This window comes from Coturnix japonica, chromosome 14 (genome assembly GCF_054131305.1).
Source record: "Coturnix japonica strain WE chromosome 14, WE-NBRP24, whole genome shotgun sequence".
NCBI classification, from domain to species: domain Eukaryota; kingdom Metazoa; phylum Chordata; class Aves; order Galliformes; family Phasianidae; genus Coturnix; species Coturnix japonica.
Genome location: NC_140676.1, coordinates 12870823 through 12894425, shown reverse-complemented (window position 1 = coordinate 12894425; position 23603 = coordinate 12870823). Strand labels below are relative to the sequence as shown.

Genomic DNA, 23603 nt, shown 5'->3' with positions numbered 1-23603 from the left:
GAAAGGCCGGGAGGGGGAAAAGATCTGCTTCTCTGTATAATGAGTTTTGATATTGCTTAAGCTTTATAGTAAGCACAAATTATGAAGACCCTCCAGTCTTATCCTGCAATTCAGGCAGTAATGGCATCATAGCCAAGCATGTGGAACAAAACCAATCTCCAGCATAACATATTTGAGTTCATCAAAGGAGCAGGAGTGAAGGAGTTTTCCCTGCAGGGTCACAGCGATTCAATATAACCGTGAATCACACAAGATTTTATAAGAGAAACATTTTATTAAATCCATATATAACTGTTTATCTGTTTCCCTGTATGCTTTTCTTTTTGTATTGTACAATACTCTCTAGGGTACAGATTTGCAACTACAGAAGAAAAAGTGTTGAGTTTTTGTTCCATTTCTTCTTGCTTCTTCATATGACCAGGGTTTTTGTTAATCTTACAGAACACCAGGGATAGTGCTGCCTTTGCACCTGGCTAAATATTTAAGAGTAGAGAAGAACACAGCTACAAAGAAAGAATTAATTTTTAGACAATTCCCAAGACACATCTGTGGGAATTTCACTGTCTTCCTTTAGTGAACCGGGCTTCCCTTTTAGCTGCTGTAGTAAATACACTTCACAGCACATGGGTGATACAGAGCAGGAATAACAGAGGCAGTATGGTTATCAGAGAGCACTGGAAGTCAAGAGTTGCAAAAATGTCAGGTATCTTTGCATTAAAATACTTTCAACTATGTAGAAAGTAGATATAAATTTAGGCAGCAAACTTGTAAAGATTAGTGCACATTTTCCTGATTTTGATTTATTCATTTTTTTTCACAGTATACTGTCCTAGTGAAAATAACAGGAATGTTTTTAGAGCGTTTCTTTATTTTAATGCAGTTAAGTCTGTGGGCCATAGTTTATGTTGCGGAAGTAGATAAACACTTGCCAATGATTGTCCAAATAAGAGTCTGGTTTTGCAGTATTAGCCAGAAAGAAAATCAGTCCATACAGACAGTGGAAAGACATCCTACCAACCCACACAAGTTAGCAGTAATGATTGTGTAAGTTAAGAGCATTTTTGTACATGGATTACTATGAGCTGTATAAGTTAATAGGATGCCAGGTGAAGCCTTTTGTGAGTGTTTAATCCTGCATGACTTGAAAAGATGGAAAATGGAGCTGTGGCTGATAAAATCAAATCAAAATATATACAATATATACTTTCCCATGTAGGTTAATATTTTGTATGGGTGCTTATTTTCAGTATGAAATCTGTTATGGGAATGAAAATAGGCACCGTTATTATTTGGAGACACCATGAACTTGGTTACCAAACCTACTAACTTAAAATCTACTTAAATTTGAAGAATTAGCTGTTGAACTTCCGAGAAATGTCTAATCTGATCATAAACTGCATTTTATTTTACATCACATTCTCCAGACTGTTAGATTATCACTTTTTCTCTTTTGTTTTCAGACCTTTCAAAGCTTTTATCAGTAAAATGAAACAAGTCACAAGAACGCATGCCCAAGTAAAAAATACTGTTATATATAAATATTTTGTCTCGTCTCAAGTCCACTTGGTTATTCATCTAAAAAGGTCACAATACTGAAGACCACAAGTTGTTTCTTACATTGTTCATGAATCATTTTTAGTCTACAACTACATTTATATAATGCTATTTAGTTCACACACACGCGCACACGCAGGATATTTGCACAACTAAACAAAAGGTGTTTTGAAAATTGATCTGTTTGATGCCAGTTCTGTCTCACGAGGAGTCAATGTCCTGTAATGGTAGAGAAGGTCACTGCAAAAATAGCCATCAACTTCAAAGACAGTCATGTGTACCAAGGTGGAGGGCCTTGCCAAACTGATATAAACAAGTGATATCAACTTGGTTTGGTTTTTTGTGCCGTTTTGTTTTTAAATAAAGAGGGGGGGAAAAAAAAGCAGGGGTGCAGATGCTTATATATATATAAGCATGTAATTGCCTGATCAAGCCTTCACAACTGGGGAGCACTGAAATGCTGCTAGCAAATTAGGTGCCAGCTTCGCCAATATATTACTCCAGTTTTACAGTTGGTAATCTCCTGAGAGTAGCTAGAGTAGTGCAGTGGCAAATCAGCACCTCAGCCCATAAAAGCTTCTTGTCAATTGGTCTATTAAAAGCTTGCATTTACCACTTAAAGTAAACATACAGACTTGTGCAACAGCAGCATGTCCTTCAGTACATGCATTTAATTTGGATTATAGACTGGAACAAGGCAATATTCTGCCTATTCAGACAAGTAAGTGTTCATCTCAGTCAAAGTCTTGCAGTCATGGTCCAGTCTCTGCCCACATTGGAACCTCCTGCTTCATTTGGTGGATCTGCTTCTGTAGTTCATCTCTGTCAAGTTTCATTTTTGCTTCTAGAACTTGCCGTAGAGATCCAATGCTCTCATAGATAGCTGCAAACCCTAATTGCAGATGAGAGATAAGTTAGTTTGTAATCTAAAGCAATAGTAATATGGCATAGTTGATAACAGAATATTCCTCCTATCACAATATTCAGTTTTCCACTGGGAAGATGGCAAATGTTCAGAAGAAAAACAGGACTTTTATTATGCTGGCATACTAAAGGCAAAATCCCCCTGATCACAGCCAAACTGCCAGTGTAGGCTTGGGGAATTCTAAGCTAATAAGATGTCACCTCTTGATGCTGAGAGTTTCACACTTAATGAAAATCCTCTTAAATGCCACAGATGCAGCCCAGTGTCTTTAACTACTTTGGTACGAGCACAGATGTTTTGTACAATATTAAAGGTCAACATTACCACAATTCAGAATGAAGATCTTGTTTAATTATGGCCCTACCAGCATTAACTTCAGCTTTCATTTCTTTTATATCTTCATTAATCTCATTTTGAAGTTTGCCAATACGAATATTTATCTTTTCTTCAGACTGTTGTGTTTCATGTGCTTCCATGGTGATCTTCTGTATTTCTTCTATTTTGTTGATTTTCTCTGACATTTGGTTGAATTTCATCTCTATGGCTCTTTCACTCATTTCCTGGAGCCAGGGGAAATAATTTTAATGATTTAGCATGCATAGAAAGTGAGCAGCCTTTCCCAGATATGCAGTAGGTGTTGACTAATAGCCTTATGTGGAATTTAAAGGCGTAAGGAATTAAAATTTATTTCAGAAAGCATACTGATGTACTGAAAGTGGTCAGATTTATATCAAGGCCCTCAGTCCATGGCAATGTTACACCAAACAGCAGTGGGAAGAGAGTTCTGCAGATGTTGGTGAGGTCTGAAAGTCTCACTCAAAATAACATCCCTGTAACTTCCAATGCTTTTGAACACTTGCTGAGAAGTATTTCTGGGACATGTGAATGAAACTTACTGTGTTTTCCTTGAAAGTCAGGGAGAGTTGGTCAAGTTTTTGCACAAGCTCTTTTTCAATCCTCTCGTGTTCCTGTTCCAACCAGCTGCGTGCAGACAGAATCTGGCTGCTGAGTTCTTCAATGGCATTTTTTAATCTGAGAGCATAATGCAATTTAGGAGGTTATAAGAGTCATTTCAGTCACTCAGCAGTGATTTTTTTGATGAGAAGAAGAGATATAATGTCAGTGCATTCTCAACACCATGTTAAGGTGAATCCTCAAAGCTTAGGGCTACTAAATTGATAAGGCAACACTGTTTGGGAAATTAAAGGAGGAAACTAACAAAATAGCAGTTATTTATATGAGGCGTCACAACATTTTGGCGTACATTAGATGCAAATTCTTTGTAGCACTGAAAATGGAATGCAATCATCTTCACAGACCTCAGATCTGAACAAAGATCTGACAACCACTTATATAACTGGCAATGCCAGTTCATACAGCCCTGCTTGCATTGCCTCGTCTGCCTCACATTTATGCAATCCAATCAGGCACACTTGTGTTCCAGTGAACGTTTGCAATCTGGAGCTGCTCTGCCATCTGGTTTGCAAATAGCCATAGTGCTGTAGCTCATGGGATGCCATGCGGGTGGCAATCAGCAGGCAGAAGGAAAGGCTGAATGAGGCACGAGGAGAGGAGCTGGTATCTGAGTCAAACATAGCCCTAGATAGAGCCTGGCAGTAACAAAGTGGCTTTTCTTTACTAATTTGAGCTCTCTCTTTGGAGTCACTTGAAAGCAAGAGCACTTGGTGAGCTCAGTGCTGAGCTTCCTTGCACACGTATTCGTGCAGACAGGTAAATGGAGCTGCAGAGCTGTTCCTTAGCGGAATCCTCACCAGCCAGACTCAGAAAAGATCCCATCTCCCTTCTCACTTCCATCTCCCCGGCCCTGCCGACCTCCTCCCCTCCTCCCGTGCCTCGGCCCCGCTCCGCTCACTCACTTGGTGTCCAGCAGGTGGAGCTGCTGCGCGCTCTCCTTGTAGGCCAGCTTCAGCTTGGCTTCCTGCTGCGCCACCGCCTGCTCCACGCGGCTCAGCAGGTGCGACACCTGCAACACAGCGATACCCAATACGTTACCAATACGTTAATATAGCTGTGTAGCAGTACTCCATCTAAGGACTGTGTGCGTATATAAAGCACTGAATCATCAAGATTGGAAAAGGCCTCTGAGATCATCCAGCCCATCCATCCATCCTCCACCGATATTTCCCCACTAAATCATGCCCCTTTTTACCTCCGTGCCCCCCCAGGGCCCTCCCCCCATCTTTGAATCTGTGATCTCCTGGGCAGGAAAGTAATTCACAGTAACTGTATCTGTTTGAGTTAGACTACAGCTTCACGGTACCTGTATTTCTGTCTCTTTGATTTTAGATTCTAAGATCAGCTTAGAGGTGTGTTGGTCTTTAGTTAGACTCTGAAGTCTTTCGTATGTGATTTTATGCTCTGCAGACAGTCTGGCTAGCCCGGCATCACACCTGTTTGAATAGATAAATACCAAAGCAATGGTTGAGCAGAATGTAAGGCCCAGGCTTTTAAAATCACCCATTTAACATTAGGCATTTCTATGAAAGTACTGGCTGTCTAGCAAAACATTGTCTTATGAGGCTGTAAAAATGATGATGCATCTCACCCTACCAGCAAGCTGCTCCTAAGTGAGAATAGGTCCCAAACACTTCATCACATTCCTGCTGTACTATGGTTCATTTGGCACTGACGTGTAAATTGTGTTGTTATCAGTGTTGGGGAAGTCACATTAGAACTTCCAAGGTGCAGGATTTCAATACCTCACTGCTTTTGCTGTTCTCCAGCAGGTATCTGCTATGGTGTGCATGATATGTCCTATATAGTTAGAGGTCTACATAATTATGACGATCATTTTTCCATTATTGTAGCTGTGTTCCACTAAGCCTTACATTCTTATTTCTGTTTGCCAAATAACAGTACGCAATATACAGAGTAAACAATGTCAGGAAAGTTATGGTTTAACTGGCAGCCTCTATTTGGGTAAGGCTGCCATTTAAAGCTATTTCGTCTTGCTAAAGACTGCAAAATGCAGTACTGGCACATAATAATTACTGTTTCCTTTCTATATCTTGGAACATTTCTCAGTGCTGTAACATTTTCACAACAAATGTGCTATGGAATACATGCATTTCCTACCGCAGTTCAAAAATACTTTTGTCAGGGGGATTTCATCTACAATAATACAATAAGGACATAAACTGCGATGTAAAATAGAAGTGCAGTAATTTCAGGAGTGAGACTCCTGCGGAGTATGAGTCACGTATATTTATAACCACCAAAGTTAGTAAAATTGATCTATGAAACTGGTGGGGAACAGACAGTGGTTATAATTTGAGAGGGGGGAGGCAGTAAATGGGACAAACAAAATGGTTAAATCATTACACAAAGCCATGACATGTTTTAACTGCTCTGAAGTTACATTTCAGTTGGAAAGCTTTCGCTTCAAAATGTGTTCTCATCACCTCAGTTATAGTTGTTATAGTTGCTGTAAGTATGATGGTATCAGATCAAAATCTAACAATTAAAGCAAAATATCACAAGTTATAAAACCTGTGGAAAGTAATCTATGGTTTGGTAATTCAGCATAGTGAGACCAATTAATAGTATCTGCAAGAAAAGCAGCTTAGGTTTATACAGTAGTAAATCCTAGGTCTTACAATCAGGCAGCTTCTTTAGAAAGGCAAGAAAAGCCAAATGTCTATTCCCCAGAAGCCTGCAATCTCTGGGCACCAACAGCAGAGCTATAGACTGCATAGCTGGCCCTGGTGGGCCAGGCCCACCCTCCCTGTGAGCTCTGCACACTGCAGCTGGCATAGTGCAGCAGGGTTTTTGCTCACAAGGAACTTATATGCAATGCATCCCAGATGCATCAGCTCATCTTCTGCTCAGTGTAGGAAAATCTGCCTACATGCTATAAGTCTAGGGTGTCTGAAATGAATCACATCTACAGTGTATGTAAAAATTGACTATATATGCAGAATAGGCCCAATGTGAACATGCATAACTGCCATCTGTCTGGTATCTGGTATCAGGCAGCCTCTAGAGACACTAACTTCTGTTCTGACCAGACTGCTGTATTCGTTCTTTCCATGCAAATGGTCCTAGTCCACAAGACATCATGTAAAGAAGTGAGAAGGCAGCACTCGCAGGTTTAATGATCTTTTATCACTAAAATAGGCATGGCAAAGCTGTTTAATATAAAACTTGCAATCTCAAGGACAGAAGGCAAGAGTAATGGATTTATTGGCATCTACATAATTCTCTGCTCAGTGTGTCACTGCTTTTAATTAATAGAGGTGATTTCTGTCTTAATAGTAATGCTGATTCTTAAGAAAACGGACAGCATCATTCACACTGAACCATGTAGTGATACTGTACAAAATCATCAATGAATGATACTTAATGAGAAGTGGTCCAGAGACATGAGCTGCAGTGTAGATCCAGTTTGCTTCTACTAGAGATACTAGTTGGTTCTCTGCTGCAGGTGAGTTCAGCTGTGGGGTCTGCCCCAGCCACTCTCCTCCACAGCCATGGGCAGTGCAGTGTTGGAGCTGTGCCTCTGAACTGCACGTGCATGTAGGGATCTCTCTTCTCACAGCTGAAAACTGCAACTCTCAATAGAGAATTGCTCACTGATATTGACATGTTACGGAACAGCTGGTGTTAGGAAATAAATAGTACTCTCTCATACTGAAGTTGAATAGGATTTTAGTATACATGTAATCACTGGAATTGAAATTTAGCCAGAATCCTGAGACTGACACTAAAATTCTTACAGGATCCGAAGGCTCAGATGTAGGTGATTTACCATCACTCAGCATATACAGACTGAGTCATGGCAGTTGTCCTTGTGTATACTTACATGCTTGTATATGTGAAGCTGTTGGAGTGGATTATCAGAGACTACTGGTGCTCTAGAACACCCCTCCAATGAAGAAATGCTGAGGGAGCTGGGCCTGTTCTGGAGAAGAGAAGGCTCTGGGGAGACCTCACTGTGACCTTCCGGTACTGGGGGGAACTTAGAAGAAGGAGGGAGACTGACTGTTTACACATAGTGATCAGACAAGGGGGGATCATTTCAAACAAAAAGAAGGGAGTGTGAGATTAGATACTAGGGGTGTTTTTCACTCAGAGAGTGGCGATGCACTGCATGCAACAGGCTGCCCAGAGGAGCTATGGGTGCTCCATCCCTGAAGGTGCCCATGGCCAGGTCGGATGGAGCCCTGGGCAGCTGGGCTGGTGGGTGGGCAGCCAGCCCACAGCAGGGGTTTGGAACTGGGTGGGCTTTAGGGTCCTTTCTAAACCACGCTATTGTACAATGCTAGCCTAGAGCAAGCTTGACTTACTTAAAGTTAAATTAGTCTGCTTTCACTACAGCCTGAGTTGAACTTAGCGCCTTGGCTATGGTCAAGAAAAGGAGTTAGCTGATGTGCAGTAACTTGGAAACCCACAGTAACTGGATCACGTGTCTAAGGTTTCACTCTTCTAATTAATCTGAAAGCTAGTAAGACTGAATGCTGAAGTAAAATTGCATTAGGTGAGTTTGGCTTATTTTGTATAACAGATATTGGGTTGTGTAATCAGAAAGTATTTATCACAGGGAAATTTTATGTTAGATATCTGTATAGCACTACAAACTCTAATCTTGATTATGATTTCCAGATATAACATAATCATTAATTACAGGAACACTAATGTATGAAGTAGAGTATGTTGGAAAATGAGGGTCTTCTCTCACAGACCACTGCTTTAAATTGATATATGGTAAAGCAAAGCTTATTTTCTTCTCCATATAGGGAAAATACATAGCATAATACTGAATAGGAGCTAACGGTTAAAGACAATAAACAAATTATCTTATGGTGATGAATAAAATAAGTCCACGTTCATTACTCAGTCTGATATAAGGGAAATTGACAGAATCTCTTAAAACAGTCAGATAAATTGTAACTCAGGCAGAATGATAGGGAGTTGCCCTAAGTAAATAAAGGAAGAAGTCTTGGCAAAGATTGGTAGTTGACTGCTGCTCTCAGTACCAGGTGCTCAGCCATGCAGGGCCATGGTGAAGCTCATGCTGGCACATGTTTATTTATGTGAACTCACTTACTGAAACCAAAGATGCTGTATTTTGCTTCATAAGCTATCAGCAACTGCATTGCTCCACATAAAAGCCTGTCTTGGGTCACTTGGAATTAAAAAAAAGGATGAGGGGGGGAGGGAGGGGAAAGGATATGTCATGTCCATCCTTGTGTCACAAGGATGTTCAGAGGGCTGGAGAACTCCTCCTATGAGGAAAGTCTGAGAAAGGAAGTTGTTCAGCTTGGGGAAGGGAAGGCTCCAGGCAGACATCATAGCAGCCTTCCAGTACCTAAAGAGGCCTATGGGAGAGCTGGGAAGTATAGTGATAGGATAAGGAGTAATAGCTTTAAACTTAGAATAGAATGGATGCAGATGAAAAATACAGAAGAAATTCTTCCCAGTGAGGATGGTGAAGTGCTGGCACTGCTGCCCAGAGAAGCTGTGGGTGCTCAGAGCCAGGTTGGATGGGCAGCTGAGCTGGTGGTTGGTGTCCCTGCCCATGTCAGGGGTTGGAGCTAAGTGATATTTAAGGTCCTTTCCACCCAAAGCCATTTTGTGATGATACCATGAAATTTCCCATTGAGTCATGCATGTATTTATATCAATTCTCATTTGACAATGAATGTTTATCTAGTTCATTCATGTTTTGTAAAGGATAACTTCAGTAAAACATAACTTAAAAAAAAATTAAAAAATAAAAGGCACATAATAACTGTGTTAAGCCTCTCCTGAGTATTCTTTATAAAACAGGCCCAGAAGTTATTGTGGAAGCTTAAAAACAATTGAACAATTCAAGAGAAAACTTAAATTCAAGGAAAATCCCTCCCTGATGATTTGTGTAGGCTGCTATCACTAAATCAGTTGAAGTACAGGAAAAAAGAGAAGTTATCTGTACATTATAGATAATAGGTCAAACTCAGGACAAGGGTAATTCCAGTGAAGTTGTTAGCCAAGATATTCTAGGAGAGACTTCTCTATAGCTGTGCTAACCCACTTTTTACATCACGCTTTACAGACACCAGGGCAAATGTACTTTGTGCCATCACCAACGCATTTACAGTTCAGCCTGAAGTCTGTGTAATTGCACAGCTGTAACCTGGAGCTGGAAGCAGCCCTCAAACCTCTATTATTTTATAGCTCTCTGTTCTTTACATGTCAGGTGGCCTATATAGATTTTAATATGGTTAACCAGTAATTTCACGCGCATATTTCTACTTCTAAAATGTCTGCCAAAATGTGCAACTATTATGTTCTTTACAAGTGCAGATTGTTCCATGCCTCCTTTACAGTAATTTTGCTAATTAGTCTCAAAGACAGACTGGCTACAAAGACCGTCTAACCACAGTACTTGTAAAAACTGAACAAAATCCAAATTTAAATGGAATTTGAGGTCACTTGTTAAAAATTAATCTCAAGAATTAAGGGACATATTGTTAAGTTTAATATGTAATCCTGGGATGCAAAGGATTACTTTCATTTTCTTGAAAACACCCAACAAAATTATCCTGGGAATTTTGCCAAAGCAGAATTCAGCCCATTAACATTGACATTCATACTTGAAGATTAAAGCAACATTAGTTAGTCCCAAAAATATACTTTCGTAATGACATTTACCTTGCCACTCTTCCACGAAGATCTCCTAAGCCAGAAAGCTGCCTCATTTCCAGGCTCTTTAGGGTAGAATTTGTTCCGTAGCTGAGATTGTCTCTGACGCGTATCTGTTCTTGCAGCATCTACAACGTATTCATATGCAAATACAAATTCAGTATGCTGCGGTTAATGTACATTTTAAATGTCACTCATAATTTTTCCAGTATTTCAGTAAAATCAGGGATCGTTTTATTATGACTTTAATAGAAGCTTTATCTCGTGCATGCTGATACAGGTACCTCCATATTTACTTCACATTTCTTATTCTGAAAGTCCTCACCGTAACCTATCAAATAGAATTTTTCAGTGGAATGAAGATTTAACTATTAGCATTTGCCCATCGTTTTTTTTTTTCCCACCACACCCATGTTGTTCATCAGGCAGAGGCCGTGATTAGTCAGAAAAACGAGCAGTTGGGTTGGGTTGCTTGGTGTTGTCAGTGAGTCAAAGTGAAAGAAAGTTTAATACAGACCTAAGGCATTTCCTAGTGTTTATACAGCACAGCCTTTGGACTAGAGTTGAGCTGGGTATTAGTGCCACGTTAATTCATTTTGCCAAGCTTTTCCAGGGTTGCTTTTCAAAGCAAGCTCATTAGTACCACAGAGGTTTCTGTGTTTACATGCTAATATCCTGTATTATTTTCATAGCCACTGGAGGAATTGCATAATTTGCAAACAGTTTTTACAGTTATAAAAACAATTTATGAGCTTACGGGATCTTTAGACCTTGCCTGAACTTTCTCATCCTGTGGTAAACTGTTATTAAGTCAGAAGGACTGTGTAGCCAAAACAGTATTAGTCCAGTGAGAGATTCCTCACATACCTCAATGTCGCGGTTGAGCTGCCTCACGATGGCAGTTATGTTCCGGATGTGTTCCTCTAGGAGCTGCCTGGCTAACCGATCGCCCCCCCCTTTGTTCTGCATTCTGTGCAGAGTGGAAACAATGTCCTCCTTGATACGGAAGGCGTGTTCCACAAGCGCTGCTGTGGTTTTCTCATGGCTGAGGATTCTGTCCTCCAGCTGATCCACGAGGCTCGCAGATGCCAGCGGGACCGCTGTCAGCGCCTGGCTGTGCAGCGGGATGTTTCGAACCCGTCTGGTGGAGAAGAATGTTCAGATATGATTCGGGTCTGACACAAATCTCCAAAGCATCTTTCTGCTGAGACAGTATGAGATTATCTTAGTGGCAGCACTGGGGAGAAGCACCAAAGCACTTACAAAGGCTGGCTGCTACAGATGAATGGATGTTGTTTGCTGCTGCCTCTGTCCGTACAAAGGCAGGTCAGGCTCTTTTTCCTACAGTTTAGAGAAGCTTACAGAGACATAGGATCTTAAGAAGAGGACATTAGCATTATAAAGAGTTACAGTTTTGAACTATAATTTGATTAACAACCCAAACCCCAGACCCTCTTACTGAGTTTCAGAAGTAATGGTTTTTGTCTCTACAGTTTTCATCTTTATTCAGGCTTAATCAAAGCAGAAACTGTGGAAGGGAGATATAGCAAACCAGAACAAGATTAAAAAGAAGTAGCTTGTGTCCATGCCTTTATGCAGTCTGTACAGCTGCCCTGTAATAGCATACAGAAGCTTGTCCTCACATGAACAGGATGGGAGGATACACAGGTATAGAAACTGAGGAGAGACCAAAACTATGACAAGCTTTGCAGCCTCAGAAGTCACGTTTATTTTTATTCTTTAAAGCAAGCTTACATTTAGGTCTACGTTTTTCAGAAGAGCTCTGCACTAATTAGCTTCCATGAAATCAATGGGAGCTCATGGATGCTCAGAGCAAAAAGAAAAATAGACTGTGGATGCATGCAATCTTTCCCTGATGCTATGTTCTGTAAAGAGAAAGGAACATTTTCAGAAGCCTAAGTAGAAGTTACAAGTTCAACCCCACTTTGAAAGAGGAGATTTTTGTTCTTGTAACTCTGTTATTCACTGTGTATAGTCCACACCGATTCTGCTAATGAACCAGACTGACAATTTCCTTTCACCCTAATAACATTGGTAGAGATATATGAGGACAGTCAGCTCTGGCCATGAGCGTTCATGTTTTCTCTATAGTTAGAAGACTTTGCTTTAAGCACAGTATTTTTGGACTTCTATTCAGTTACAATTTAAAGAATTTCATTCAGGAAAGTTTAAGTAAAAGCTGAGTAAGGAATTGTGATCTAGGGCATGATTTGAAGGAGTCTACAGTATTTCAGCTTGTTTGCATATGAAATCCCAAAGATCCAAGCTACAGCATTACCATAAATAAACAATTAAGAGAGGAAGAGAGTCACATAATACTCCACAATATGAAGATCTTATTTTTTGCATTCCAGTTGTACCTTTCAGAATGGGCGAGAGTTGGGAAGATTGGGCTTCGTTGGGCCATTTTCTGGTCAATGATTTATGTCTGTTGAAAAAGTACACATTGAATTATTTAATGGTTTATATTTAGCACTGAAATAACTTAATGCTCCTGCCAAAGTGAACCTCCAAGTAAAGTTTAAGATTACACTGACAGGTCTGATCTTGGAGTTTAAATATTGCTTATAGAATAAATGCATGTAAAAATTGATATAAAGGAACAAAAGAATGGAAACAAAAACCTACTAAAAAGCTTCTATAGTGAAAGTGATACTCTTGCGAAGGGCAGGTCGACAGCTTTAAAACTGAAATCTGCTCAACCCACAGAACTGGTTTGGCAGGACAGAGACAAACTTCTTGTCCTAGTTCTGTCTGCTGGTCCCAGACACCATCAATCAGCAAATACAAAAGTGAGAAATGAGGGATTATAGTAATGCTTAAGAATGCATTGGCTAGAGAATGAAATGAAAATTCTTCATGGACAGCAAGTTACTGTGGGTAAGGAAACCTCAATAAGATGTTAGAGATCAGTGTAGATTAGCAAAACTTTTATTCATTTATTTTTCAAATCCAAATGTCCACACTTTATGTAGTTAATTCTTATGCAGTCAGACTATATATTCTGTTTTAATTTTTAGATGTAGCCAGCCAGACTGTGGCAGACGTTGCAGCAGAGCAGCTCTGTTAATAGCTTCAAAAAGACTTTTCAGGTATCTCACTGTGAGATCAGTACTGGAGCTTTGCTCCACCGCCAGAAATTAAAATAATAAAAGCTTATAGACAAAAATCAAATGCAACTATTCTGCCCCAATACAAAGCAAATACATCTTTTAAATGGTGAAGATGAAAGTCTGGGTCTATTGGAGGTCTGAGCCTAAATGCTTACTGAAAACTAAAGGCTTATGTGCAGAAAGAATTTTGCAGATGCTGATGCAAAGTGTTACACAAACAGAGCAGACAGGACAGGTTTATTGAGACAAAATCATACAGTTTTCATTGTAGAAAAGTATTAGAACTGTTCTCCGAGATCTCAAAATGCCAAGCGTGTTTGTGCTTCGGGAACTTACAAAAGCACTGCCTAAAAAGAGAGCAAACATTGCCACAGTATGTGTGCTCTATTTATAGCACAGTGCTTCAGAAACTACAAATTAGAAAAAAAAAGCAGTTTGAGTAGAGGCTGAGCTGCTGAGCAGCAGGGGCACAACTGTAATTCAGAAGGTCTGATTTCAGTTCCTTGCTCATTCTCTGATCCTGATGACTTTGGATCAGTTATTTTCATGCCCAGCAATTCAGTTTCCCTTTATGGAAAACAGAGATTATAGCACCTACCTCTTCATTTAGGCTCTTGCATGCCTGTAAGTAGAAAGCCCTGTACGAGAGCGGGGTATCTTGGCACTGGCTTCTGCATTCAGGATTCCGTGCACCACAGCGGCCCAGGCCCACAGTCTGTTCCTGCACACGATGCTCCCCAGGTGTTCAAGCAGTGCCTCAGTCCATGACAGCACCTGGCTGTCCCACGGGGTCACACAGCAGCCTGACAGCCCGAGCTGCCAGCTCTGAGCTCCTCGTGCTCTGGGCCTCAGCACAACTCGGTGATCTTGATGCAGCTCAGGATTGGAACACAAAGCGATGAACGTGGGAATATCCCACTGATTTAGGCAGAGCTTCACATATCACAGCTTCAAAGCATCGGATGCTACCTAAAAAAAGACAAAGATCAAATGTCGGGATCAAATGTACATCTAGTGATGTCCTGATGAAACATTCCCTATAAAAAAACAGCAAAGGTGGAAATCCATGATTCTAGTGCTTTCATCTTATGGCCTTTGGTACATATTGTGTACCAACTGACACCCATTTTTGGAGCACTGGAAGCACAGGATTGCACAAGGATGTCACTTTCTGCCAGACTGCCACTAGACAGGCAGCAGAATGTGGCTGTGGAGAAGCAGCACTGCACAGGTGGGCTTCCCAGTCTTTTGTCAATTTAAGCACATCTCACGTGCTCAATTTAAGCACATCTCTCAGTATGTGCAGAAATCTCAGAGCCAATTGGCAGCTTCCTTGATCTGACCCAGCATCCCGAGGGGATGTACCAGGGTCTTGTTCAGCACTTGTACAGAAGTTTATTGCAGTTTGGAGGTACAGCAGTTAACAGTCCCACGGAGCTGTCAGGACTGATGCCACGTTTCTTCTCATGTCGCCTAATAAACAGCGAAACAAAGAAAAAATAAATGTTCTAACGTCTAGAACTGGAGGAGTGTGATTTCACACGGCTCCCAATTAAATGGTGCTAAACTGGGCTCAGCTTAGATACCAGCTGAAATACAGGTTTCAAGTGCACGGTTGTCACGCTGAACAGTGCCGTCTCCTGCCTCACAGTGCCGTGGCCATTTAAAGCTCCATACATGAATCCAGTACTTTTGGAGTGATTGAACTGCCGGATATTCCACATGCACTCATCACATCGACAAGCGAAAGGGCGGCTTTCTCCGTGCCGTGGGCAGGGAAGCGAAGCTCAGGGGCAGCGCTTGGCACCGGGCGCTCGGGAAACGCAGCCAAGTGGGGTGAGCTCTGCACCCAGAGCACAAACCGCTCCGGGGGCGGCTCCGTTGGGGGCGGCCTCGCAGCGCGGAGCTTCGGCCGGGCCGTGCGGGGCGGGGCAGGGGCGGGGGCCGGGACCGGGACCGGCCCGCTCCGCCCTCGGCCGGGCGCTGGGCGTCGGGCGTTGACCCGGTGGGACGGTCCGCATCGCCGTCGGGCCGCGGGCGGAGCGGGGGCGGGCGGCTGCTCCGAGGGGGCTCGGGCCCGGCGGGGCGGCACTCACCACTGCGGCGGGCGGGGGCTGCTCGCCTCTCCGCTGCGCCCCGCGGCCGGGAAGGTCCCGCTCCTCTCCGTGCTACGACCGCGACGCTCCGTGCCCGCCCCGGGCTCCTGTCCTGTCCGTCCGTCCGTCCACCCGGTGCGGGAAGCGGCGCGGGCCCGACGCAGGCCGGGCTGCGGGAGCTGTCGCCGTTGCCAGGACGCCGTCACCATAGGAACGGAGCGGCGGGGGGCGCAACGCAGCCGTATTTATAGGCAGCGCCCGCCCCAGCCGCTCCCGCCCCTCCGGGGGCGCGCACAGCAGCGGGGCTCGCCATGAGCTGCTCGGCCCACGGCAGCGCTCGGGGCGGGGGGTTCCTCCGGAGCTGGGAAACGCGTCCTGGCATTTGGCTGCAGTGAAACTTCGTGTCCCACAGCAGGTGCTCTGTGCTGTGTGAGCCAGGAGGTGCCGCTGGAAAGGCGGAGCACAAGGTGTGTCCGCACCTCGGCTCTACTGCTGCTGCGGTGGACTTTGGCACGGCCGGCTTTGGGTAAACGCGGGCTGAGCAATCTGCGGCAGCACGGCATCCCCAGGACTGGTCTGTATGGATGCAGCCCCTCAGGTCTGGTCTGTACGGATGCAGCCCCTCAGGTCTGGTCTGTACGGATGCAGCCCCTCAGGTCTGGTCTGTACGGATGCAGCCCCTCAGGACTGGTCTGTATGGATGCAGCCCCTCAGGTCTGGTCTGTACGGATGCAGCCCCTCAGGTCTGGTCTGTACGGATGCAGCCCCTCAGGTCTGGTCTGTACGGATGCAGCCCCTCAGGACTGGTCTGTATGGATGCAGCCCCTCAGGACTGGTCTGTACGGATGCAGCCCCTCTGGAGCTGCTGTGTTAGAAGGATGCTGCAAATGGGAGAAGCACCACAGAGTGTGTGTGCACCCATATAAAGAGCATGACCTGAGGTTCTTAAAATAAAGGGGTCAGTATGTATTAGGGTTAGGGGCCAGAGATAAAGTTGCACCATGGGTGCTTTCAGAACAGCCTGTGACCAACGTGGTGCCACTGCACCTCCGGATGGCTCTTATCCAGCTCCTGTTCCACGTAGCTGCACTCTTGGGGCCAGGGTCTGCTCCTGCTAAAAGCCACCAGAGGTAATGGCTCCACAGCCTGCTGGCAGCACATGGGGACGTTCCCTTTACACCCAACCAGAGCCCCTCGTGGTTCCCTTTGTGTTGCTGCCCACCCATTGTGCAGCACTGTGCAGAGCTTGGCTTTGCCCCACGATGGGTTTCCCCACAGGGGCTGTTGTCAGTTCCCAACACCGACCTTCTGCTGACCTCACTGGGTTCACTGGGTACACAGGTGCTTTCTCTGGCCCTGAAAATGCCTTGCTAACTGCATGCAGCTGTGTGGTTGTCATGCACCTGGTTCAGGGTTTTTCTTGTTAAAGAACTGCATGGATATGTATTCTCTTATGTATGTATGTGACTGTAGGAGCTGAGCATAAAAGCAAAGCATTACTTAAAGCAGATCAGCTAAGGCTATTTTGTGTTAAAGACAGAGCACCAAGCAGTGTGCTTCCTTCCAGAGTGTGAGGCCAGCAGGGGATTTGGGGTGGGCAATGTGGGTAGAGAAATGGGAGTTTCACCACTGCTGTCCTGCATAGAAAGCCTGTCCTAATCACTGATGTGATGCTGCTGCATTTAACGTCAGCCCTTCTGGTTTTGTTTTGTATTTGCCATTTATTTCTGCCTGTATCTCACAAGTGTTGAATCCTTGTTTCATGTTCTGCCAGTAGCACTGTACATCCACAGAGCGTAACTGAGGGCACAATGCAGCCTGCTGCACTTTAGCAGAAAACATGAAGACTGATGAAGCCTGTGGTTGTTCTTTGGAAAGCAGATCCAGCAGAAATATCTGCGATGGATTTGTTAAGTGTCCTCAGTCTAATGCCATTTGTTTTCCTATGACGTGGATCCTTCATCTTTCTAAGAAATACCAGCTTTCTGCATGGATGATGCTTTGGTAATGGCATTAAGCCACATGTTAGTGGCCTTCAGGCATTAATGAAATGATTAATGAAATTATTCTGATCAGCGGAACACAAATACATGGTTTGGAAAACTTACTCTAAATAGATTTGAAAAGCAGTAAGGTCTTTATTTTTTTCCTCACTGCCATCTGTGTTTGTCCATTAAAGGTCAGGGCAGCACCTGTTGCATTACAACTTCAGATCTTTAGCAGATTGATCGCTCTCATTAGGGCTCCTTCTTTCTGGAGCCACAGAACACCTCTTTAGAAGGAAGAGCAGGGACAGCTTCATTCCACGGTGCTCTCGGAGGTGGTACCTTTGCCAACAGTTTGTTCTGTAGCTTCTCAGCACCAGCTCAGCTCCCACCCAGAGCTGCTGGGTGCACGCAGGCAGCAGTGGGCAGAGGTGTGAGGGTTCTCCTGGTGCATGTTCCTCCTCAGTTCTGCTGGAGTCCTTCCATGGGTGAGTGCTGCCTTCCCCAGCTGAGCACAGTGCAGGTTGGCCAGAGCAGCTCACCACACCATGGACATCATAAGGGAAATGCCTCCCTGCTGCTGGGCTGGGTGGTGAATAAGTGTCATTCACTCCATACAGCCAGCCTGGGAATTCTGTGTTTATCGTTAAAACAAGCAGAAGCAAACCGCTGTGCTTAAAGGCATGAAAAGAGTTGATTGTGAAATAGACTTGGTGCACGCAAGGCAAAAGGTTGGTGCAGAGCAGAGCACAGTGGGCACCTTTGGCCCTAACATTTTTGTTAGTGGTCCTCTGGGAATGCTTTGGGAGCAGCTGGGCCCAGCATCACGGCTCCCAGCTGGCTGTCCAGTGCTGAGAGCTTTATTTTTATGCTGAGTTTTATTCTGCAATGTAACTTCCGTGCTTTCCTTCAGAACTTGTTACAAAGATGCCCGTGTGTACGTGCACACAACTGCAAACCAGGCGTTACAAACACCCGCATCCGAAGCAAACAGAAAAGCCAGTAATGCCCACATAGGTTCCTTTTGTCATGCCTCCCCTGTTCACACTCTCTGGACGCTTGCAGCTCTTCGCTATTTTTCACCGCAGCCCCACACACACCGGTTCTATCCGAGCGCGGTGCAGTTTTTGTTCTCTGCTTCCTGCCAGCAGTAGAGAACGATGCAGCAATCAGAAGCCGTGCACCTGCCGGCAGCGCTTTGCCGAGCGCTCCGGGAGCGGGGCGGACGGAGGGACGGGCGGTGAGGGGCTGCCGGGACTCCGAGCGCCGTGCTGCGGTACCGCCGCTAGAACCGCCCCGTGTCCCGGGAGCCGCTCGGCTTGTACGGCTCTGGAGGAGCACGCGGCAAAAAGTTGTGCGCCTTCGGGTGCGTTGGTGCGGGACGGTGAGCTCGCTGAGCTCGGTGAGGTCGGCGCGGCGCACCCGGTGCCGCCGGGCCCCGCAGGCGGCGGGTGGGGCGCGAGGGGCCGCGTCGGGATTCCCTCAGGGAATGACGTCCCGGTTTGCGGCCATTGGCTGCGCCGCGCCGAGTTCTCCATTTATGGACACGGCGCCCGCGCGGCCGGGAAGGGGCGGCCTGGAAGGGGCAGCCGCCCGCGCCGCTCGGCCCTGCCCCGTCTGCCGCGAGCCGCACGCTGCGCTCCGCCCCGCCCCGTCCGCCCGCACCGCCCCGCCCCGCTCGCGGGGGGCGGTCCCGCCGCCGGTCCCGTCCGTCCCGGGGCGCCGGCGCGTCTGAGCGGAGCCGTGGGCAGCGCAGCGCGGGAGCCGCGATGGTACGAGCGGGTCGGGGCGGCGCGTTCCGGGGGTCCCGCCGTGGGGGGGGGGCGGGGTGCGCGCGGTGCCGCCGTCGAGCCGAGCCCCGCGTCCGGTGAGGGGCGACGCCGTTGGGGCTCGGAGCGCCGCGTTCCGGGGCGCTGGGCTGTGCCGGGGACGGTCCGCTCCGCGAGCTGCCGGGCGGGCAATGAGGCCGCGGCCGGCCGGGATCCGCAGCCGAGTCTGTCTTGTTCGTCGTTCCCGGTTTTTGCCGGTTCGTCATTGGTTTCGGAGTGGAGTAACGCAGGTGTGACCCCGATTCCCTGCGCGGAGCACTCGGAGTAAGTAGTGAGAACTCCGGTGTGGTAACAAACCGGGCGGAATGTGAGTCACTGGTTATGAGCTCAGGGCTGTGAAGCGGAGCCCTGAACATCCGAGTAGAGGCACTTTTTTAAAAGAAAAAAACTTCTGTGCTTGTGCTGCTCCAGCTCGGGCTGCGCTCGGACCATCCCGTTCCCCCCGGCCCCACCTGCCCGGGCGCGGCTCCTCACACCTGTGCCCGGCGGCGGTCGGGGCTCCGTGGTTCTCTGTACAAACACAGCGCTGCGGGGCTCGGGGAGCCGGGATTCCTGTCCCCGCGGAGGGGTCGGCTCCCCGACCGTCACAGCCCTGCTCTTGGTGGGGGGGTTGTGAGGGAGAGGCCCGTGTGCTGAGCTGATTGTTTACCTGCAGATTGCAATCAGCTCTTACCCTCACCTTTGTTCCGTGGCGCTCCTTACGTCAGGGTGGCAGTGGCAGCTGTGGGCTCCCGGCGGTGATTGCTGTGTAGCTGTAGCTGAGCTCTGGGTGAGGCCGGGGCTGCCCGGATCAACACACCTCTCCTTATGGTCAGTTTTCAGCGGGCCCCAGCGGTTCCCTTCCAATGAAGGGGTTGAATCAAAGTATGGTGCAGGTAAATACGTGTAACTAAGTGGTAACGCGCTCAACCGATGTTACTTTTTCCAACAGAGGGAATTAACATCTCCCACAAGATACCCTCCTCTGGGAGCTGTTCGGGCCGCTGTTGTTGTGGTTTTGATTCGCGATTGAAGTAGTCCTGAATTCCAGGAGCAGTATTTCTGTGATTGTCCTTATGCAGCCATTACAATGGAACCAGCCAGGATTGTTGTTCTATGAGCGCTGCTTTGTCTCAGACCTCTCCCCAGGCTGGTGGCCCTCCAGCAGGTAGCTGTGTGTAAGCAGCTGGCAGCAGGGCTGTCTGCCGACATTTCTGATGGCTGCTCACCAATATGAATCACACCGCTCACATCCTGAAACTTTATATGCTGTTCTCTGCTGTTTGAAAAAGTTATTTCCCTTTTTTCTTTTTCTTTTTTTCCTCTTGACAGCTTTGATTTCTTTGGAGGGGGAAAAATGGTAGCGCTGACATCAGATACATTTGTTTTGTGCTGTTCATTCACTTTGGTACAGCGGAGCATGTGATGGTGACACTTGTGCAGCTATTCCTCTTACAGCCATTGTGCATCACTCTCCTTAGGTCTGCTGGTGGGGCCGCACAGCTGTGTGCAGCTTAGCAGTGCATGTGCTCTTTTCTGCTGGTTTATTTTTAATCCAGGTCAATATCTATATCTGGTTAATGGTGTGGTTTCAGAAGGAGTTCCGCAGTCATGGAATGGGTGAGCTGTTCTGTGGCTGTGTGCTGCAGTATGAGGTGGGAGTGAGAAACAGCAGGGTGAAACTGCCCTACAGCTGACAGCTTTAAGGAACACCTGAGAACTACTGGAATGCGTTCCTTTTGTTAAGCTCTGCATTTCGGCTATTTAAATTCAAGACTGTAGAATCACAGAATGGCTCGGGTTGGGAGGGACCTTAACGATCATCTGAGTTCCATGCCATGAGCAGGATTGCCAGCCTCCAGATCAGGCTGCCCAAGACCCCAACCAACTTGGTCTTAGCTGCCCCATCTTTAGGAGTGTTCACAGCCAGGTTGGACGGGGTCCTTGGCAGCCTGATCGGGGGGTGGCAACCCTGCCCATGGCAGGGCCTCGGAACCAGATGATGCCTGATTTCAACACAGCTTGATATGGGTAGAGGTCAAATATGTATCACTCCATCCAGCACGATGCTGAGCATGTCTTGATTACACATAGTGCTCAGGAAAGTCTGCAGAAATAGTAATTCTTAGTTGCCCTGAAAAGACTTGTTTGGTTTCAGAGTTTCATCCTAAAATAGCTTGTGTAAGGGACCATATACCGTCTTACATTTTCTTCCTGCATGAAATTCTCAGGCAAGACACTGATGTTTCTGTATTTGAAGAGTGCTTTCCTGTCTGGTGCTGCAGACAGTAGCATAAGCTGCAGCCTTGCTCTCTGCCAAAAGTGGGATAGCAGGGAGGGCAGCAGCATGTGCTTTGCATTATGTCTAGAGGTGCATTCACAGGAAAATCTTCCAGCTATATGGTATTCCTGTCTGGCTGATACATAAAATAGAGCAAAACACAGTAGCATGTTCAGTAGCAAAACTAGTGATTCATTCTTGAGTTTGGTTTAAATCTGTACTGTGCATATTCTCTCTGCTTCTTGCTGGTCTGGACCTCAAGAACACCTTACTGGATATATGGTGCATGCTAGTGGACTAAAGAAAACATTAACATAGGCAGAATGTTGCCCATATGCAGCTTTTGCTTCTGGTAAAAGTTGAAAGTGTGACTGTATGTTATGTACATCCCAAACACTTTCCCGAGTTTTTGCCTTCCAGAATTGCTTTTTTTTTTTTTTTATTTTATTTCCCTATGTGTAGCTACTTTATAGTAATGGAAATGGGGTGAGAATGGCATTAGTAGCTTGTAACTAAACTCTTTACAGGCACTTCCTTTAACATGAAGTAAGGGATAACTTGCCCTAGTCTTACTGCCTGCTCTTAAGGCATTGCTGCAGTATGGGAGGGGAAAGCTGAGATGTCTTTTTTGAGCTGTAGTGAAAAGTAGCAAGTGAAAGTGTCACTTCAATTTGCCTGTTCCCCTAAAAGGTCTCAGTAAGAATGTTAGCAATAAGTTCATCTTGAGGTACATTGTCACACTTGAAGCATTAAGCAGTTGCACACATCTTTGGAGAAGTTTTCTCAGCTCCTTTTGTAGTGATATTAACTATTTGGTTTTCTTTCAGCAGTACCAGTTTGATTTCTTCTCAGCTTCTAGGAATTAAGACAGTGATACTGATGGTAAAGGTCATGCATGACCCTATTCAGGTTACATCTGACAAGAGAGGATTTCTTGTATTTTCCTGTTCCTGGTTTCAGCATCAGAAATGTTTGCGTGTTTAGATCTGCCACTTAAGATTGTATGTATTACTAATGTATAGCAATTAATATGTAAATATTTGGGTCTACAAAAGAATCCATTGTCTCAGTAAAACCTAATTGAATTTGGTCGCAGCATCTGGTGAGGAAGGGAATGAAAAGGTAAGAGGTCATCTTTCTTGCTAAATTTTAGGCTCTTGTATTTACTTTGCCAAGGACCTTGTGTAACCCTGGGAATGAGCTTACTGTGCTTACAATGCAGTGTTCTGGCATGAATTGCAGTGGTTCTGCTGATAGAGACCTGCCTGGGATCACACTTACCATGTCAGCTTATTGGTTGTCAGATTTCTTGCTTACCTTTTGGTTCTTGTTGCTGCCACAACACATGGCTTATATGTGACAGATCAGTCAGATTCCTTTTTCTAAAGTGCTGTTGTCATGCAATACATCAGTCTGTTTGTTTTTTTCTGAACCTGGTTTCTAGATCTAGATGGTTTGTTGCTACTGGGCAGCATTAAAGCTGCGTTAGAGGGGATTTTGTGCCTGAGTAAAGCAGTTGTTCTGGGAGCTAACGGCTCAGAACTTGGGGGGGGGGGGGGGAAGAGAATCAAAGCACAGTGGTGTTCAGAACTGGTGTGTATATTTGTTTTACAAAAATAAGTATTTGGAGAACAGTCCAGCCCCTGTGCAAACCTAGAAATATCAGGCCTACATTGGAGAGAAAACACTGGCTTGTGCTGTTATTGACTTTCTGAACAAAGACACTTTGCATATTCAAGATTTTGATTCAGTAGTATGAGAGAGGTTTACATCAGCACCCAGGGCTAGGTCCTGTGGAGAGAAACAGGTTCTCTTAAACCTATTCTTATCTGTTGGAGCTCAGTTGCTTCCCTGTTGTCCAGTTATCCAAGAAGCTCCTTGGCAGACTGCAGTGTTGTTATTACCCTCATGGAAGTGCCTTTGCTACTTGGGAGTGTGGAAGTATTACAGCTGCATGGGCTACTTGCAGCTTGCAACCAGTGGACTCTGTTACCTGTTATGTGTTGTTCAGCTTTCATTTCTGTTATTTCTATTACATGGGCATAAAAGTATTCAAAAGTATCAGAGAAATGCTACACTCAACATACTTTCTCCCTGTTGTGATATCAGAAGCAAGAGCTGCTTTGTTCTGAGTTGGTTGGGCCTTGAGCTCCCCTCCTCGCTGTGCCCTGGTCCC

General features: G+C 45.5%; 2 protein-coding genes across 13 annotated transcripts in view; one reads left to right on the top strand and one right to left on the bottom strand.

Annotated features, from left to right (window-relative positions):
- Nucleotides 1-254: 254 nt before the first annotated feature.
- Nucleotides 255-15844, bottom strand: FAM81A (family with sequence similarity 81 member A). Of its 8 annotated transcripts, none has more exons than XM_015872407.3 (11): nucleotides 15354-15679; nucleotides 13856-14226; nucleotides 12505-12572; nucleotides 11387-11480; nucleotides 10991-11264; nucleotides 10133-10251; nucleotides 4761-4890; nucleotides 4357-4463; nucleotides 3376-3511; nucleotides 2844-3039; nucleotides 255-2446 (listed from the first exon to the last, which is right to left on the bottom strand). In XM_015872407.3, exons 2-11 carry the CDS (start codon nucleotides 13861-13863, stop codon nucleotides 2307-2309), a joined length of 1272 nt encoding a protein of 423 aa, XP_015727893.2. In that variant the 5' UTR covers nucleotides 13864-14226; nucleotides 15354-15679; the 3' UTR covers nucleotides 255-2306. The 8 variants fall into 8 exon arrangements, with proteins under 8 accessions (XP_015727893.2, XP_085371797.1, XP_085371795.1 ...); XM_085515671.1 differs by lacking the exons at nucleotides 11387-11480; nucleotides 15354-15679 and adding exons at nucleotides 14623-14730; nucleotides 14844-15140; XM_085515669.1 differs by lacking the exon at nucleotides 15354-15679 and adding an exon at nucleotides 14623-15102.
- A 1631-nt stretch (nucleotides 15845-17475) lies between these two features.
- Nucleotides 17476-23603, top strand: part of MYO1E (myosin IE) — a 79339-nt gene continuing 73211 nt past the window's right edge. For 3 of the 5 annotated variants that reach the window (XM_085515647.1, XM_085515645.1, XM_085515648.1), the window contains exon 1: nucleotides 17476-19110. In XM_085515647.1, coding sequence (XP_085371773.1) covers nucleotides 18368-19110 — 743 coding nt within the window. In that variant the 5' untranslated portion in view covers nucleotides 17476-18367. Of the gene's footprint in view, nucleotides 19111-19177; nucleotides 19432-19997; nucleotides 20043-23603 lie in introns of those variants that run through there. The other 2 variants (XM_015872388.3, XM_015872386.2) reach the window with 2 other exon arrangements.